This window comes from Physella acuta, unplaced genomic scaffold (assembly GCF_028476545.2).
Source record: "Physella acuta isolate Inbredline_101_S28 unplaced genomic scaffold, ASM2847654v3 ptg001389l, whole genome shotgun sequence".
NCBI classification, from domain to species: Eukaryota; Metazoa; Mollusca; class Gastropoda; family Physidae; genus Physella; species Physella acuta.
This window is the reverse complement of record NW_026732904.1, coordinates 68,929-87,500: the sequence shown is the minus strand read 5'-3', so window position 1 is coordinate 87,500 and position 18,572 is coordinate 68,929. Positions and strand designations below refer to the sequence as shown.

At 38.1% G+C, this 18,572-nt stretch overlaps 1 protein-coding gene across 1 annotated transcript in view; it reads right to left on the bottom strand.

Annotated features, from left to right (window-relative positions):
* The window catches only part of LOC131927250 (uncharacterized), a 9,282-nt gene extending 1,618 nt beyond the window's left edge, over window positions 1-7,664 (bottom strand). Inside the window, exons 1-7 of the mRNA XM_059283016.1 lie at window positions 7,581-7,664; window positions 5,440-6,495; window positions 4,634-4,764; window positions 3,968-4,046; window positions 3,390-3,494; window positions 2,132-2,298; window positions 801-900 (exon numbers count right to left, since the gene is read on the bottom strand). Of these exons, the coding sequence (XP_059138999.1) occupies window positions 801-900; window positions 2,132-2,298; window positions 3,390-3,494; window positions 3,968-4,046; window positions 4,634-4,764; window positions 5,440-6,495; window positions 7,581-7,664 (1,722 nt within the window). The remainder of the gene's footprint in view (window positions 1-800; window positions 901-2,131; window positions 2,299-3,389; window positions 3,495-3,967; window positions 4,047-4,633; window positions 4,765-5,439; window positions 6,496-7,580) is intronic.
* Window positions 7,665-18,572: the final 10,908 nt, after the last annotated feature.

The following is an 18,572-nucleotide window of genomic DNA, read 5'->3' as shown; positions in this document are numbered from 1 at the left end:
AAAGACAAAAAAGATTTTAAATGTTATACTTGTTTGAGAAAAATATTTTATAATATAGTTATAGGTTAAAATAAACGCATGAACGATATTAATGACAAAGCAAACATATAACTAATTACCTAAAAATCGGACACATTAAAAATAATATAGGCTAACAATACCTATAAGAAAAAAAAATGCATTATTAGTCAACGAAACACCATATTAAATGCACATAGCCTTCTGATTAAGAGAATTAAATGATTCCGTTAAAAACCCGGTTGTTCAATGGTATTCATGTTGTTTTTAAAGTAGTGTGTATTTATTTTTGGCCGATAAGATTGCATACATTTCATAGCTAACGTCTTGGTAAGTAGTTCTATACATCTAAATCTAATTTGAATGAAATAGTTCATTTCTTCATTTTCTAAAATTGAGAGATCACGCCATTAGTTTTGTGTACTTTCCGTAGTTTAAACATGTGACGGCGTTGTGTTTCGAGTTATTTGTCACAACTATAAACACTTTTCCGGTTGCGTAATTAAAAATGTCCTTCTACATTAGAATATTGCTTTATTTTTTATCTTATTTCTTTAATACAATTTAGTGTATACATTTAAAACATTCACCATATTATTTTCAACAAAAGTCCGTATCTTTAAGTTCTCCTTATATCGCGAAAGATACTGCTCTTTTAGGCTCTGGACATTCGGACAGACAGAGAGAGATAGAAGTTCGCACGTGGCTTTATATATATAGGATTATGAGTCTATTTTCCGGCTAGGTAAACATGAAGACGTAGTTGTCTAATCACCACTAACCTGTAGTCTGTTATCAATATTCAGGGTTTCTGGGTTTCTCTCATAGATCTTGTAGTACATGAAAACTGAATTGGTTGTCCACTTCTCATCTTTAAAATACCTAAATTAAAGGTGGAGAGACAGTAGCAAGTTTAAATATAGCTTGCTAAATTTGTCACAATAAAGTTTATCTGTAATGCTTTTTTTTAAAAATTAGTAAATATCTATGGCAGCTATTTTGAAGGTTGTAATTAATTTTGATGAATTACCTTAATATCCTATGCAAGTATTCATAGTTATTCAATTCATTTAAAATCGTAACTTTTTAAAAAGTAAAATAAAGCGAGAGTGATCTCCCCTAAACTTTCTCGAATCTATCTATCTATCTATCTATATATATAATTCTCTTCTTCGAGCCGTTAGAAAACAAGCTGCAAACGCTCTCCCTACCTCCCCACCCCTACATGGTTTTAGTGAGCTGTGTTCACTCTAAATGTTTACAAGCAGAGCCAACGATTTTAAACGTAGGGGGGGGGGGGAGGAGGGGGGGAGGGAAGGAAGGGGGGGGGGTTATGGTCCTTAACGAGCTACTTATAGTGTTTTAAAGAAATATTTTCAGTGTCAGCGTTGGTACTGTCGAATTCACAAATTATGAATTATTGAAAATTAGAAACAACTAAATAGCGGCGTATGTTATGCCGCGGGCCGGCTTATATATATAATTCTCTTCTGGGAGACGCTAGAAAACAAGCTGTAAACGCGCTCCCTACCATCCCCACCCCTACATGGTCTTAGTGAGCTGTGGTTCACGCTATGTTTACCTTCGTGGAGTCGGGTTTAGTGACGGCTATTAGGGGCAGGTAATTTAGTTTGAAACGACTTTAAACGTTGGGGGGGGGGGGGGGGGGAGGAAGGGGGGGGGGGGAAGGAAGGGGGGGGGGGTTATGGTCCTTAACGAGCTACTTATAGTGTTTTAAAGAAATATTTTCAGTGTCAGCGTTGGTACTGTCGAATTCACAAATTGTGAATTACTGAAAAGTAGAAAAAACAACAACTAAATGGCGGCGTATGTTATGCCGCGGGCCGGCTCGTATTGTTATATAACACTACGGGGGATGGAAACTCGGGAAATAGACATGATTTTTAAATTTGGCTAAAGCCGACTAGTTTAATAGTTATTGTTTTAAATGACCCACACAAGGTGGCACCACTCGGGAATGTAGTGGGGGTGGGGGGAGGGGGGCGAGATGTCACGCTTGGTTACCGCACCGGGTGCCACCCAAACCATTACCGCCAGACCACAGAGTCTACTCCTTTTGCATATTATCAGTTTAAACTAGGGTAGAACATACCAGAAAGATTCCAAGACTTTGACCAAGAACGGCGCTTTAGGTTTGGACACAATCAGCCCGTTGTTAATGACCCGCGGACTGTCGACCCGAGTAAACTCGTAGCTGGCGGTTGTCGGGTACCTTCTTTGTTCTTCAGACAGCGGCTTCACCCAAATTACGTCATTGTCCTGAAACACGCGAGAACTGATCATGATCGTATAACAATGACATAATGGAACGGAGTGGCCTAGCGGTAGAGCGATAGGCTGCTGAACCTTTTTGAGTTCGAATCCTGGTTCCAGGCAGTTAAACGTACCTGAGTTGACCCAGCTCTGATGGGTACCTCACTTTGGGGAAAGTAAAGGCAGCTGGGCATAGTGCTGACTACATTATCCATTCATAGACTGGTTATGCCAGTGTCACAGAAACAGGTTAACTCTGCTTCACTTACCCCTTTGATCGTCAGGTTCGAAAAGGAAAATTTACTTTACTAACAATAGCATTGCCAGGTTGAGCGATAGAGCGTAAGACTACTAGCCCAAAAGTCTCGAGTTCAATCACACATTAGGGTTGTCATTTTATTACTAAGTCTACCCACGTTACTGAAAGTAAAAATGGCTAGTTATATCTTTTTCTTCTTCGTTTTTAATTTTTAATGTTGGAAGGGATCGAGCTTTATCTGCCAGAGGGTTTGAACTCGAGACTTTTTTCTAATTTATCAACCATGAGTTTTTTGCCGTATCGACCACAATTAAGGATACGTGTTAATTGGTTATAAGGCATTGAGGCCATTTCTCCAATTTCAGCCTGCTTTTTGGATTTGCTTCCATAGCCTTTGTCCAACCAAAAAAAAACTACAAGGCAGCAGTTGTTTGATTTTGGAGTTGTCTCTCCTAGAATAGTGGTTGTCCCCAGCTAACGAGCCTTATCTGCCAAAGGGTTCGAACTCGAACCTTTTCGGTTTAGCAACCATGAGCTTAACCGAATCGACAACGCTGACCCCCGGCAATTTGGCACCCCCCCTCCCTCTGGGACAAACTTTTAATTTGGCGCCCACCCCCCATATATTTTTTTTTATTTATAATGCAAAACTGCAGCTCAAATTAGCTTTTAAATTTATTTTTCAACCCATTTTGACGCCCCCTAAGGTTGGCGCCCGGGGACATATGTACCCCCCCCCTCGCTACGCCTCTCGAAAAACTTCAAGGTAAAAATTTGCATGTTTTGTTGATTTATCTAAACTGTGAATGAACTAAACAGGTAAGCAGGGAAGACGAACACTGTAGGCTCCGCCATATTTGTAGAGAATGTTGACTCTATAGATATCTGACTTGTGTTGTATGACGTCCACATCTTGTTGAAACACGGAGTAAGGCTGGTCAACCTACAGAGTATAAAAACATTGTCTGAAATGATGGGTGATAAACTCATAACTGTGCTATGTTTAAATTCATAAAGTTTGTAATTGTTATTAGGCGCTGTATATGTGATGAGCTTTTCATTTATTTCACGAATTTGCTAAGGTATGTAGGTTGCATCATTAAATTTATCTATACAGAGTGGAAGTAAAGTTTTAATTTTTTTTGTTCAAAGTTAAATCTTTGTAGAAAACAAAAACACCGTTTATACAATTAATAATTTAAAGAGATTATCCTTTCGAAACTTGCGGCTATGGGGTAAAATAAAAAAAAAACGTATTTACCTGTTTCTCTGACCTAAGCATTGAAATGCATAGTGTGGTCAACACTATGTCTAGCTGTTTTTGATTTAGTTTTAACAGAAACAGTTAAAATTTGCTTTTTTAGCTAAATAGGTAACTAAACAAATTGTAACACTATAACAACAAAACCAACTTACATATACAAACGTGACGTTTTCTGTCTTTAACTTGTCCCACAGTTTACCTGAAGGCTCTGTGTCACCGTGTACGTACACCCTGTGGGTTTTTAAAGGTGGGATATACGGTAGGTGACACTATTTTTTTTGTTACTTAAATTAAAGTTACGAATTCATCCTCCTTTTACATGATGAGTTTAGTTTTAAACTATTGGCACGACAGACGTTTAGATGAGAGAACTTAACTGCTACAAAGTCAAACGCCAACAGGCTACAGTTCTTCGCAGATAGATCTAGATACAACGACAAATCTTCAAGATAAATTGCCAAAATAATAATAAGTGCTGACCTGTGGAAAATCACAACAAAACAGCCGATAGACAAGGATATTAAATAGGAATAGATCTGTAATCCACTGAGATGTAAACTTTGTGAGGTGACTTTTCACTGGAGCAACTAGGGTTAAAGTGATCCGACCAAAACATTTGCCGTAAAGGATTAATTAAAGATGCAAGGGACGTAGGTCTTACGTAGGCTCAAATAAAGAGAGCTGCTCAAAACAGATAGGTGGAGAGATGTAGCTGCAGACTTTTCCCCCCTCAGATGGCTTTTTAGTTTTAAAGTCACGACTGGTGGAAATTTATTATCATTAAATTCAGTTCAAAACGTTATAGCCCCAAAACCCACCTTTCAAATCCACCAACATACAAAGCCGAGAGGACGCTGACGTAACATTCAAAGTTCCACTTGACCGGGTTGCCAGGCTTTGGGTTTAAGTAGATCATGTGGTTGATGAGTGGTACCAAGTCAGACGGGTCCTGGAATCAGAAGCACCGTTTTAACTTCTAATTATTGACATATGATAACTTAAATAACATGTGTACGTTATTACTAGTCATTCTGAGTAACTACATACAAAATATATATGCTCATAGCGAAAACAAATCCATTTTAAGCCACGTCCACTGAGTATACCCATGCCTAAACTGACACTCGAAATTTACTATTTTCTAAACTCATTATTTGGGATTACAAAAACCTAAATTATTTTAATTTTTTTGAAACAATAATCACCGATACCTATTGAGTTTTATTTTACGTCTCATGTTATTATACTAAAACAGTAGGTCGAAATATTTTTGCCAGAAATAGCTAGATTTTTATTTTTTTATTTTCAATTCTCCAAACCTTGTGAATATATGTGTTGTTAGTTTTTTTTTAATTTTAACATACGAAAATATGAATATAAGTATATTTCATAAAAAGATGGGACAAAAAGTCGCATCCAATCAGCAAATACAGAAAAATAATGGTAATACAATCTTACTATTTTAATAATTTAATTTGGTACTGTTCGCTGAAAGAAGTTTATTTTTAAAAAGTTATATTGCATATGTGTTCATGTTTACTACGGTCTTTGTACTATCAGTTACTTTGTGTGCACGATTAACCGTTGCGGTATTTATTCTGGCAACCCAAAAACGTCTACCAACCTGACTCTGTTGGACATGCAAGCCATCCGTTCTCCCGTAGTACAACCACCTCAGGTAAGAGCTTAATGACGTTAAGCTGTTGACGACTTCCTCTGGGATGAGATATCGTGTAAGAAAAACACAAGGTGATATCTTGTATGATAACCTCAAATTCTGATCCGCCTTCTCAAACTGATCGTGAGAGTAGCATTCGTTTGTTTGGTTTAGGACGTTATTTTTAAACTGTTTGATGTCCGATTCATTTTTACTGTGTATTCCTTGTTTTATGAAGACAATCATCTCTTCACTATTAGAACCGCCGATTTTTTGGTAAACGAAGTTGTTCCCAGTCTTCCATGTATCAGGGACATGTGTCAACACGGCCCTCTCACCTACATAGACGCCCCCAACTTTGTTTGATGCCATTTGTTCCAGAGCAAAGTCCACGGCGTCCATGGTGTTACAGTTGATTGGTCGGTCTATTTTTTTAAAAACCAAATAAGGCAAAGACTGTTTTAATTCTTGGAACCAAGTTTGATAAAAAGGACAATTTACAGAAGGGTAGATATTATAGTGAAAGAATATTCTCAAAGGTTCTAAAATTCTGACAATGCTTAGAATTCCCAGGTAATTGTTGAATTTGAAACATTTATCCCCGCACCAAACATAATGAGCTGTTGTAGGAATCTCTCCAGGGTTAAACTGTTTCATTTGAGGACCACTGAGTATATCTCTTGCCATTCTAAACTCGTTCGCTGCTTCAAGTCTTGCTGCAATACGTTTAGGTATTTCAGGCAGTGGTTCCTTGTTTGGTGTTTCAGGTTCAGGGGTTGCTTGTACGATTACCACATCAGGTTCTTTCTCTAACTTTGGTACTTCTGGCAAAATATCTAACATTAGCTCAGATCTATTAATTATTTGCACAGAAGTGTTCAGAGTATCCGTGGTATAAATGAAACTATCTGTAACCCAATTCTTCATTATGCGAATGGTGAGAAACACCACACATATTATAGTGACACTAATAAACTGTTTCGTATACGGCAACATTGATGATTTTTGTTGGTTGAAAAAATCCTGTAAAAAGTAAATTATATTCAAATAATAATAAATGAACTAAAATTGTGTAAATGTTTGATTAATACGTGTTTATAATTGTATTAATTGCAAGAACTATTATTATTCGAATATTATTTATGTATTTTATGTATATGTACATAGTTATTTCAAATATAAGTAACTAGCCTACCCGCTACGTAGCATACGCCGCTATTTAGTTGTTTTATTTTCCACATTTCAGTAATTCATAAATTGTGAATTTAACACTACCCTCCCTTCCCCTTCCCCGCCCCCGTGAAAGCAACCGTCCGTGACCATTGTTTAAAGACGAATAATGAAAATATCAAGAAGTTCTTACCTCCTCTTAGTTTTAAATTATCTGCCCCTAATAGCCGCACATGATTCGACTCGGCTCTACGATTGTAAACATTTGGAGTGAACCACAGCTCAAAAGATAATCTAACAGGAATGATTTAATCTAATAATTTTAACAAACTACAGTTTGTTAAAAACATTTAAAAAAATGACCAAATAAATTTACATGACATGTTGTTTTCCTATCTATAACCGTAACCAATACCTTTTAAAGCCAAAAATAATCAAGTTCATTGTTGTTCATGTTAAGTCACTCAAAAATTAAAAGTAATCGTATTATAAAATATTATATAGAACGGTAACCAAGCAATTGTGTTTACACACATGCCTACATTTGCAAGCCTGCATTTACATGCCTTTATTTACATGCCTACAATTATATGTCTACGGTTATATGCTTACATTTATATGCCTACAAAGGGCGGGAGAGAGAGAACAAATTGAAAAAGAAAGAAAAAATCGTAATTGAAAGACTGATTCTACTCGACTCAAGAATGTGTCTAATTTGGATATGTATTAAACTTTTGATTTCGATTTTTTTTACACGATAACAATACTTCATCTATATTCCATATACAAGAGAAAGTAAACTTTTTGTTTCGGTTTTAACTTAGCGAATTATACAAATTCTCAAATACAAAATACAAAGATAACTCATTTCCTAAATTTATATGTTTTTAAAAAAAATTTCAAATGCATAATAATAATAAAGGTAAAATATTACTTACTGAATTAAAGCCGACGTGAATGGCTGTATTTTCAATCCTTAAACACACAACTGCAGCTGTATGTTTGTCAATAACTATAAGCATTTCACCGTAAGTATATATGAGTATCATTGATCAATACTTCAAGGGGGGGTAGAACAAAGAAATTTTAATACTCGAGGCTTCTGCTGGAAAAAAATTCAAATGTGCGTTTATTTTTGCATTTAAGCTTGTGTTTATGTTTGGGTTTTATTTTGCAATATTTTAAGTTATTGTTTGCGTTTAGTTTTGCGAGTGTGTTTCTATTTGTATTTGCGTTTGTGTTTGCCTTTTTGTTTGCGTTTTGTTTTCTTTTTGTTTGGGTTTGAATTTGCGTTTGTGGTTGGGTTTGTATTTGCGTTTGGATTTGGGTTTGTTTTCGTTTGCTTTTTTGTTTGCGTTTGTGTTTGTGTTTTCTTTGTGTTTGTGTTACGTTCGTGGTTGGGTTGGTGTTTTTGTTTGTGTTTGTATTTGTATTTGCGTTTGTGTTGTGTTTGAGTTTTTTGTGTGTGTTTTGCTGTTGGTTGGTTGTGGTTAGGGTTAATTCGAAAAGTAATATATTTCCTGAACCCGAGCAATGCCGGTTATAAGCTGATTACTAAACACACAAGTCACGGTTCCTTACAGATAGGTTTTTCACAAAGCCAGTCCAGGGCCTGGCCGGGACGTCTCGTGTGATATGAAAAATAGAATTAGTAAATCAATAATAACGCCTTTGCCTTTTAACTTGAAATCTAAATAAAACAAAAATAAAACAAAAAGATCTATCAGCAATTGATTTATCATGAATGAAAAAATCGAAGTTCAAACATCGCTAAGGGAAACAGATGACACATACAATTATGTCTGATAAATATATTGTGTAGGATTTGTGACAAGAAGATTATGTGTATTAGAAAATAAATGTCAAAAGACACATACATGTGTTTTTGTTTTCTAAAGCAATGTTGTTTTAATGTAATTGCGACATATTATTTGGATTTGAAAACAAACTCTCATTCACCCCTTCTCGATTTCTCGTATTCTTTCTTCTCTGTCTCTATATTTTAATTTGTATGCGTTTGACCAGATTAGTCTAAGCAGATGAAAGTAACACGTAGACCTACAATCGAATATAGACATAATGACATGTATGATACAGGCGGCTACAGTGGCGTAGCCAGGATCGTCTCAAGGGGGGGGGGTTCCAATTTTTTACCCGGGGACAAACTTTCGATTTGCACCCCCCCCCTCAAACTTTCGATTTGCACCCCCCCTCAAACTTTTGATTTGCACCCCCCCCCCTCAAACTTTCGATTTGCACCCCCCCTCATACTTTTTATATATACCGAGGGGTCTATGGGGGGGGGTTATGACCCCCCCTAACCCCCCCCTGCCTACGCCACTGGGCGGCTACATCCACATTTTAGTTACAATGTTTCTTATTGTAATGTTGGACCGGATTTCCTCAAACACGATTACGTATTATGTTTTAACCGGTATTGTGCCTTATTAGTCGTTGCCTCTGATTTGAGCATAATTTTCTTTTTAAATTTGCTTTCATATGCCTTTACCATTAAAGAACAAACTAAAAGGCAGCAGGCGTTTGATTTTGTAAATGTCTCTCCTAGATGGGTTACTGTCCACAGGTATCGACCCTAGGCTACAGGGGGTTCGAACTCGGGACTTTTAGGTGAAGAAGCAATTAGCTTTACCGTCTTGACAGGCAGACCCCTTAGTCGCTGTATATTTAATAAAAATATAATAAATCTGCGATTACTTTAAATATAAAACAATACTTTCTTTAAATATATTAATGCATTACTATTTATATCACTATAAATAAAAGCGTGGGCCGCTATAATAATAAGTATTTATTTTATTTATAGTAATATAAATAGTAGTGCATTCATATATTTAAAGAAAGTATTTTTTATATTTAAATTAACCGCTGATTTATTATATTTTTAAAACTAATTTTATATTTAATAACAATTGTATTATTTTCTTCTTTTTATTACATTTATAAAAGCTTGTAATTATAAACGTTTTTATGTATTTATTATTTTTATACTTTTTAGTATTAACGAGTTAAACGCATGTTAAGACAATATAGTGTAGCAACAAATATATGATACGCAATTTGAAAAACAGTTTTGCTTATATAATATGATTAGTTTTACTATACGTGTCACATTTACGGATGTTTTATTTACAATTAAATAATTGCCACAATTAGCTGAACACACATCATAGAACACCATTCTTTAACACTTCTTTAACCGAAGACATTAATACTGTTCAGTCTGTGGTCAAGTTTATAGCTAAAGTTTCAGTAAAGAATTATGGGAAGGCGTAGACTAGTGGTAAGGAACTAGACTGCTGACCCGACTAAAATAAAAACCATTGCGCGCCTATTGAACGTGATGACGCGCTTTTGTCGTTGACACCCCCCCCCCTCGCTCCAAGACGGCCGTGATGACGCGTGTGGATAGAACTGCATACTAATTCGGTCCACATTTTAATTGATCATAAAAGTTTAATTAGGCGACCAATTAAGTCAAATTGAATGACACGATGCATTGTCTTTATGTCTTGACCCACGTACTAATTACGAACAGTACCTGTCAGTTAGAAAGTTTCCCTTTCAAACCTAACGGTCTATGTAGCAAGTGAAGTAGAGTTCACTTGTTTCTGTGACTTCGGCATATGAAGAGATAGTGTGGTCAGCTCTATGCCCAGCCGCCTTTACTTCCCCTAACGTGAGTTAGGTACCCATCAGACTTGAACCCGGATTCGAACTCGAGACAAACGGGTTAGCAGTCCAGCTCTCTACCGCTAGACCACTCCGTCCCATTGTCAGTTAGAAGTGCCTGCAATTTCGCTCGGCCGTTTCGATCTAGACAGACAGACTGATGACAGGGGAAGCAAGTTAAATAAAATTTAGTAATAATAATCATTAAAAAAGTTTTTAAAAACCCACGTTTTCTGATTGAACTAAAAAGTAGAAAATAAATACTATACATCACAATAATGCAAGCGATCACTCTACTATAAGCGATGAAAAACGTGGGGTGCCGAAGTAAAAGTTATATTACTATTGATTAGATAATACTATTGACTTTTATTAGGGAGCTTGTAGAGAGTCAACAGTATTAGAAACTAAGAAAATCACGGCGCCCCACGTTTTTCATCGCTTATAGTAGAGTGATCGCTTGCATTATTGTGATGTATAGTATTTATTTTCTACTTTTTAGTTCAATCAGAAAACGTGGGTTTTTTTTAAACTTTTTTAATGATTATTATTTTCTACTTTTTAGTCTTTGTCTGTTTGTTTGCATTGAAATCTTGCTATCGATTTTATGTTTTCACTTTTTTTTGGTAAACGAAGACAACTCGTAAAAAGACACCTCGTAAAAAACGAGAGACCCTTTCTTCTTCGGTCTCAATCCCAAGTGAATGATTGTCAGAGGTTAGTTGATAGCGGTTAGGACGAGGGCTGGTTACTGACTAGAACACATAGATTTGAACCCGTGTCGAGTGGGATAGCAATCGTGTGCCCAACCACTCGACCATATCGTCTCCCCCAAACTGGCCACCAGTGGTAATAGTTACCTCCTGTAAGTTTAAAGTCGGTTCAAACTAAATTATCTGCCCCTAAGCCTGTCGCGACGTGGGATCGTTCGCTTCACTGCGCGCGGCAAGAGAGAGGCGAGCTACGCGTCGCTGGTTTTTTTTCTAATGGCTCGCAGAGGAGAATTATATATATAGATTATATAGCGGTCTAAAATGCTCAATAAAATGTTTCCATTGATCAATTTAGTAATAATAACAATTGAATATTCTATGGTCATCCAAAAGAAAGCTTCCCTGAAAATTTCAGCGCGCTAGCTAACTGGGAAGTGCCAGAAATTTCGATCGCAAGATTTGATTGGAAAAACAAACAAACAAACAAACAGAGAAAGCAAGTTAATTGAATGTTGTAATGTATGATCAGATTAAAATTTAAATACTCGTGCATTGTCGGTACAGTTGAACATTAATGCAAAAAGCCATCGCCCCATTGAATGGAAATACAGTTACACCATTGGACAACAACAACCAGCGCATGCTAATTGGTGAGCTCAAACCTTTAGCGTCGCGCTAGACCTGCACAGTGTTTCTTCCAGACTATTTCTCCGGGGGTGGGGGCACTTGAAATTTTTTGTGGGGGGGGGGGGGCGGTAGACTTTCTTCGGTTGGGGGGGGGCGGACACTGTTAAAAGTATATATTTTCTATATAAATTATATAACTTTCATTTCGTTCGGGGGGGGGGGGCGGTAAAAAATGTTCGGGGTGGGGGGGGGGGGCTTTAGATGCCTGGAAGAAACTCTGGACCTGCATGCTATTACTGATTGCTTTTTTTTTTAGTTTTGTGCCAGAATATGGTTTAAAATATGGAAACAAATATGTTTGTTTGGCTTCATAAATAAAACGAGCTGACCAGCGGAGTTTCATACCCGATATTTAATTGATCCCCCCCCCCCCCGCCACCATGTAAGCAGCCGTCCGTGACGACAGTTTACGTACGACAATGAAAAGATCAAGCAGAACTTGCTATTACCTCCCCTTAGTATCAAATCGTTTAAAAGCTAAATTATCTGCCCCTAATGGACGGCTCTAGAATTGTAACATTCGGAGTTAACCTTAGCACACCAGAATGGTGGGGATGGGGGTGGTAGCTATATTCCTAGAGAGCGAGGGAGTAAGGGCGTGCGTTTATGTGGCGTTGTCTCGTAAGGTCCTCTTGAAGAGAATTATATATAGAGATAATATAAATTTAAAAAAAAAATGTCCAATCTATCACGCCTTTTTAATTTTTTTTTAACGGCTCGTGGTGCTATTTTACATACCATTACCACAAAAATTAGGATATTTAACTCTAATGTCAAGGCAGTTCTGCTGTATGGAGCAGAGACATGGAGAGTCTCCAAGGCAAGCACAGCAAAGATACAGACCTTCATGAATAGATGCCTTAGACAGATACTGAAACTGAGATGGCAGGACAAAGTACCAAACTTGGAACTATGGAGGAAAGCTAGGCAGGAGCCTATAGGTGTGCAAATAAGAAGGAGGAAGTGGCGCTGGGTGGGTCACACACTGCGAAAGGCTCACACAAATGTTACACCCCAAGCGCTTGAGTGGAACCCCCAGGGAAAGCGGAAGAGAGGGCGCCCAAGACAGACCTGGAGGCGGAGTCTTCTTGAAGAACTGAAGCCAATAGGGATGTCTTGGGAGATGTCAAAATTAATAGCCGAGGATAGGAAGAAATGGAAGGAAATGGTGGAGGCCCTATCCTCCATAAGGAGCAAAGAGGACAAAGTGAAAGTGAAGTGTGTCTCGTATGGTCCTCTTGAAGAGAATTATATATAGAGATAATATAAATTAAAAAAAAAAATGTCCAATCTATCACGCCTTTTTAATTTTTTTTAACGGCTCGTGGTGCTATTTTACATACATTATTATTTTCTTATATATAAAAAGCAAAGTAACACGGTAATTTTAAGATGGTCAATTTTCTCCGCATCTTTTATTCTCCTACATAATAATCCGACCCCGTTATCGCCCCCCCCCCCCCAAGGCAATGATGGCTTCCCGTATTCTCCACCATCGTCAACAGCCCCATCACAACCAATCATCTAGTACAGGGGTCTCCAAACTTTTCAGTCCGAGGGCCTCATTAACTATCAAATTTCAGTTCGGGGGCCAGTTTCTTCCCGGCATGTCTTTGATTTTTCTGGGCAAAGTTCCTCAGCCATCAACAACAAACGTTTTTTCCGTGGACAAAAAGATCTCCGCGGGCCGGATGAGAGGAACTCGCGGGCCGCATCTGGCCCGCGGGCCGTAGTTTGGAGACCCCTGATCTAGTAGAAGAAAAAGAAACGTAAATAATCCTCTTTAGACCAAGCGATCAATTGGGCAGATGAAAGAGAGTTCAAATGTTTCCACTGATGTTAACTTTTCATTTTGAATACATGGGTTATACGTCTATTTACTTATATTATAATCAATTCTAATTTGTTAAAGATGTAATTCAAATAATTACCTTGGGTGGGTGTGGGGATGTCACGACATTATGCTAATTACAAAAATCTTTACATAGTATTTACAAGGTAACTACACATTACAGTTTATTTTAACATTTTCCCCCAATACTACTGTGTCATTTAATGTGTTGTGCTGCTGTGTAGGTTCATGGTCTGCTGACTACATGACCAGGGCTAGCCCACAAAGACAAAAAGAAAAAGCTTTAGGCTCGTGCAATATCCGTGCATAAAAAGTATTGATATATTTCAGAATTAATCTACAGAAGTAAATAAAACAAAAGTTAATATCCTTGTGTTGTGGTACATGAATCGGATGTAATATGTATGGGGAATTGTGTGTGTAGTTTGTTAGTTTGGTTATTAAAAGCTTTGAGTGTTTATAGTATCAGCGTGTGAAGGGACAAGGGCAGTGTTTCTTCCAGACTTTTTCTCCTGGGGGGGGGGGGGGCACTTGATATTTCCGGGGGTCCGACACAAGTAAAAGTATATGTTTACTATATAAATTCCATCTCGTTCGGGGGGGGGGGGGCGGTAGACTTTCTACGAGGGTGGGGGGGGGGGGGCTCCGCCTCCCCCGAAGAGATGCCTGGAAGAAACTCTGGATAAGGGTGTTTGTAAGATGGTGTACGGTTTGATGGTATATGTGTGTTTATGTGATGGTAAACCAAGGTATGGGGTTGTTGGTGTAACCATATAGGGATGGTATAATGGTGTTTAAAGTATAGTGGTTGGATAGTACAGGGGTGTTTACCGTATAAATGGTATAATGGTAGGGTGGAATAGAGGTGTTGGTGTAATAGTATACGTGTGGAATGATAAAGGGCTGTAATGATATAGAGGTGTCGTGCCATGGGGGTGGAATTGTAAAGGATTGTTTTTGTGATGGTATACTGGAGTGATCGTATAGAAATATTATCATGGTGGTACACTGGTGGGGTTTGATGGTATACTGGGGAGTGTGATGGTATAACTGTGTTTGTTTAACAGTAAAATAGTGTTTGTAAGATGATATAGCTGTACTTGCACGATGGTATATATGTACAAGTGCGATGGTATAGATGTGTTTGTGTGATAGTAAAGGGGTGTTTGTGTGTTGGTATAGGGGTGGGACGTTATAGTTTTGTTTGTGTGAGGGTAAAATATATTTGATGGTAGAAGATAAAAAAAAGTATAGCTCTATGTTGGGTTCTTGAATCTAGGGGTTTATATATAACAACAGACAAATACGACGTATACAACAATAACACTAACACTCTATAATAACAATAATAATAAGATATTTAATAATATATACAGTACTAAAATAATAAAATGATCAAAAGGGGTCTACAACATAAATACAATACTCAACACAACGTTCCACGTTCCACGTCCACAGCTACACTACAACTAACTGATTCACACACTAGCACACGCTCTGACACCCGTCACCTGACACACCTCACGTGAACACCTCTCGCTCCATGTAAACACACTCAACCAAGGGATACAACTATACACCAAAGGGAGGGTACCTGTCGTTCCAGCACACAACACACACACACACAAGCAGGGGACATGTAAGGGACGTAACACTCTATATGTAAAATAGTATAGTTGTGTGTGTGGCGCCCCGCGTCTAAACCAAAATCTACAATAGCAAAATTCACAATAGCAAAATTCACAATAAAAGCTAGCCGTTTTGTTTAACGTTGTTATGAGCATATTGTATGCTTCTTTTTGATGTTACTACATCTCCTAGCGGGTGTTTGTCTTCCCACAGCCTCGGAGGAAAATACAAACATAGTATCACAATAGCAAAATTCACAATAAAAGCCAGCCGTTTTGTTTAACGTTGTTATGAGCATAGTGTATGCATCTCTTCGATGTTACTACATCTCCTAGCGGGTGTATGTCTTCCCACAACCTCGGAGGAAAATACAAACATAGTATGTATATAAAATATATGTATTTATATGGTTCCCAGAAAGAAGCGCAACGGAAAAAAGCGCAAAAAAAAGCGCCTCGGGTATACTCACACCACATGGACTCGACCTCACACCACATTGAGTTAACCTCACACCATATTGACTTGTCCTCACACCACATTTACTTGACCTCACACCACATTGATTTGAGCTCACACAACATTGACTTAACATTATCTTCCACCCCACTGAATACAGGGTAACCTTGTACCCAACCATCCAGTACCCTTCTCGACCCTAGCAAGTCATAAAGCGTAGGCCTACTCTAATTATAAATAACTAATTGTTTTCGTTAACGTTTAGAAAACACATTGCGGTGTATGGATTGTATAACATTTGACACATAGAGTTAGCCGTTCATGTTGGTATCAGACAAGGCGTGTGTTGAATTGATTTGATTAAACGATCATCTAGCCAGAAACAAAACAAAGACGAAAACAGGGTAGTTAAATACCTTTAATGATATATTACAGTGTTTTTACATCTGTTACACTTTAGACGAGAAAAAAAAAATCGACCAGTCTTAACCCTTCATTGTATGAATTAATTTTGTGAAAGCTTTTTGAGGAAAGAAAAAACCTTACAAGGTGGGCTGTGGTGTGTAGAGAGCATGAATAATGATGAAATTGAATTATTTTATCAAATCTATATCTATATAATATATAAAGCAAAGTGGTCAGGTGCCCGATAGGGCACTTCCCGGCGCCGCAGGCGCGTCAAATTTGGCACGATGGTGCCTTGGGGCGATAGAACACGAGGGCCGGTGACGGTTTGCTGAAAAGTCTACGGAGAAGGGGTCAAAACTGACCTCGACTGACCGGCGCCTTATATGGGCTACACTACGAAAAAAAATTTCCTCCGACGACCCCCCTTGAAATTTTGTGAGGTGGTAGGAGAACGCCTTGGGGTGTCCTAAAAAACTCGCCATGTCCGGGAAAATTCGTTAAATGGGTCAAAACTGACCAGTCGTATTTCCCTATATAATCTTTGTATTTTATGGGAAAAACAGAGGGTGATTTCAAAACGGATTTGAGGGCACTTACCGTCTTTACATCTGGCTAATTTTTTGCATGCTCTTAGGTAAATGGCTTGACCATTAGGGAAAACTGTCGGTTTCACTCAAAGCCCTCAACGAGGGCTAAAAAGTGACCGCGAGTGAAATTCTCTTTATATGAGCTCCATTACGAAAAAAAATTTCCACCGACGACCCCCCTTGAAATTTTGTGTGGTGGTAGGAGAACGCCTTGGGATGTCCCAAAAAACTCGCCATGTCCGGGAAAATTCGTTAAATGGGTCAAAACTGACCAGTCGTATTTCCCTATATTATCTTTGTATTTTATGGGAAAAACAGAGGGTGATTTCAAAACGGATTTTAGGGCACTTACCGTCTTTACATCTGGCTAATTTTTTGCATGCTTTTAGGTAAATGGCTTGACCTTTAGGAAAAACTGTCGGTTTCACTCAAAGCCCTCGACGAGGGCTAAAAAGTGACCGCGAGTGAAATTCTCTTTATATGAGCTCTATTACGAAAAAAAATTTCCTCCCACGACCCCCCTTGAAATTTTGTGAGGTGGTAGGAGAACGCCTTGGGGTGTCCCAAAAAACTCGCCATGTCCGGGAAAATTCGTTAAATGGGTCAAAACTGACCAGCCGTATTTCCCTACATAATCTTTGTATTTTATGGGAAAAACAGAGGGTGATTTCAAAACGGATTTTAGGGCACTTACCATCTTTACATCTGGCTAATTTTTTGCATGCTCTTAGGTAAATGGCTTGACCTTTAGGGAAAAACTGTCGGTTTCACTCAAAGCCCTCAACGAGGGCTAAAAAGTGACCGCGAGTGAAATTCTCTTTATATGAGCTCTATTACGAAAAAAAATTTCCTCCGACGACCCCCCTTGAAATTTTGTGTGGTGGTAGGAGAACGCCTTGGGATGTCCCAAAAAACTCGCCATGTCCGGGAAAATTCGTTAAATGGGTCAAAACTGACCAGTCGTATTTCCCTATATAATCTTTGTATTTTATGGGAAAAACAGAGGGTCATTTCGAAACGGATTTTAGGGCACTTACCGTCTTTACATCTGGCTAATTGTTTGCATGCTCTTAGGTAAATGGCTTGACCTTTAGTGAAAACTGTCGGTTTCAATGAAAGCCCTCGACGAGGGCTAAAAAGTGACCGCGAGTGAAATTCTCTTTATATGAGCTCTATTACGAAAAAAAATTTCCTCCGACGACCCCCATTGAAATTTTGTAAGGTGGTAGGAGAACGCCTTGCGGTGTCACAAAAAACTCGCCATGTCCGGGAAAATTCGTTAAATGGGTCAAAACTGACCAGTCGTATTTCCCTATATAATCTTTGTATTTTATGGGAAAAACAGAGGGTGATTTCAAAACGGATTTTATGGCACTTACCGTCTTTACATCTGGCTAATTTTTTGCATGCTCTTAGGTAAATGACTTGACCTTTAGGGAAAACTGTCGGTTTCACTCAAAGCCCTCGACGAGGGCTAAAAAGTGACCGCGAGTGAAATTCTCTTTATATGAGCTCTATTACGAAAAAAAATTTCCTCCGACGACCCCCCTTGAATTTTTGTGAGGTGGTAGGAGAACGCCTTGGGGTGTCACAAAAAACTCGCCTTGTCCGGGAAAATTTGTTAAATGGGTCAAAACTGACCAGTCGTATTTCCCTATATTATCTTTGTATTTTATGGAAAAAACAGAGGGTAATTTGAAAACGGATTTTAGGACACTTACCCTCTTTACATCTGACTAATTTTTTCTATACACCTCAAAAGCTGACTACGCCGTATGGAAAACTGTTGGTCAGACTTATAGCCCTCTTAGAGGGCTAAAAATGACCGCGAGTGAAATTCTCATTATACAAGATTTGGTCATTTGGTCTTTGAACAGGGGAGGTAACTTTTTAATATAATAATTTTTA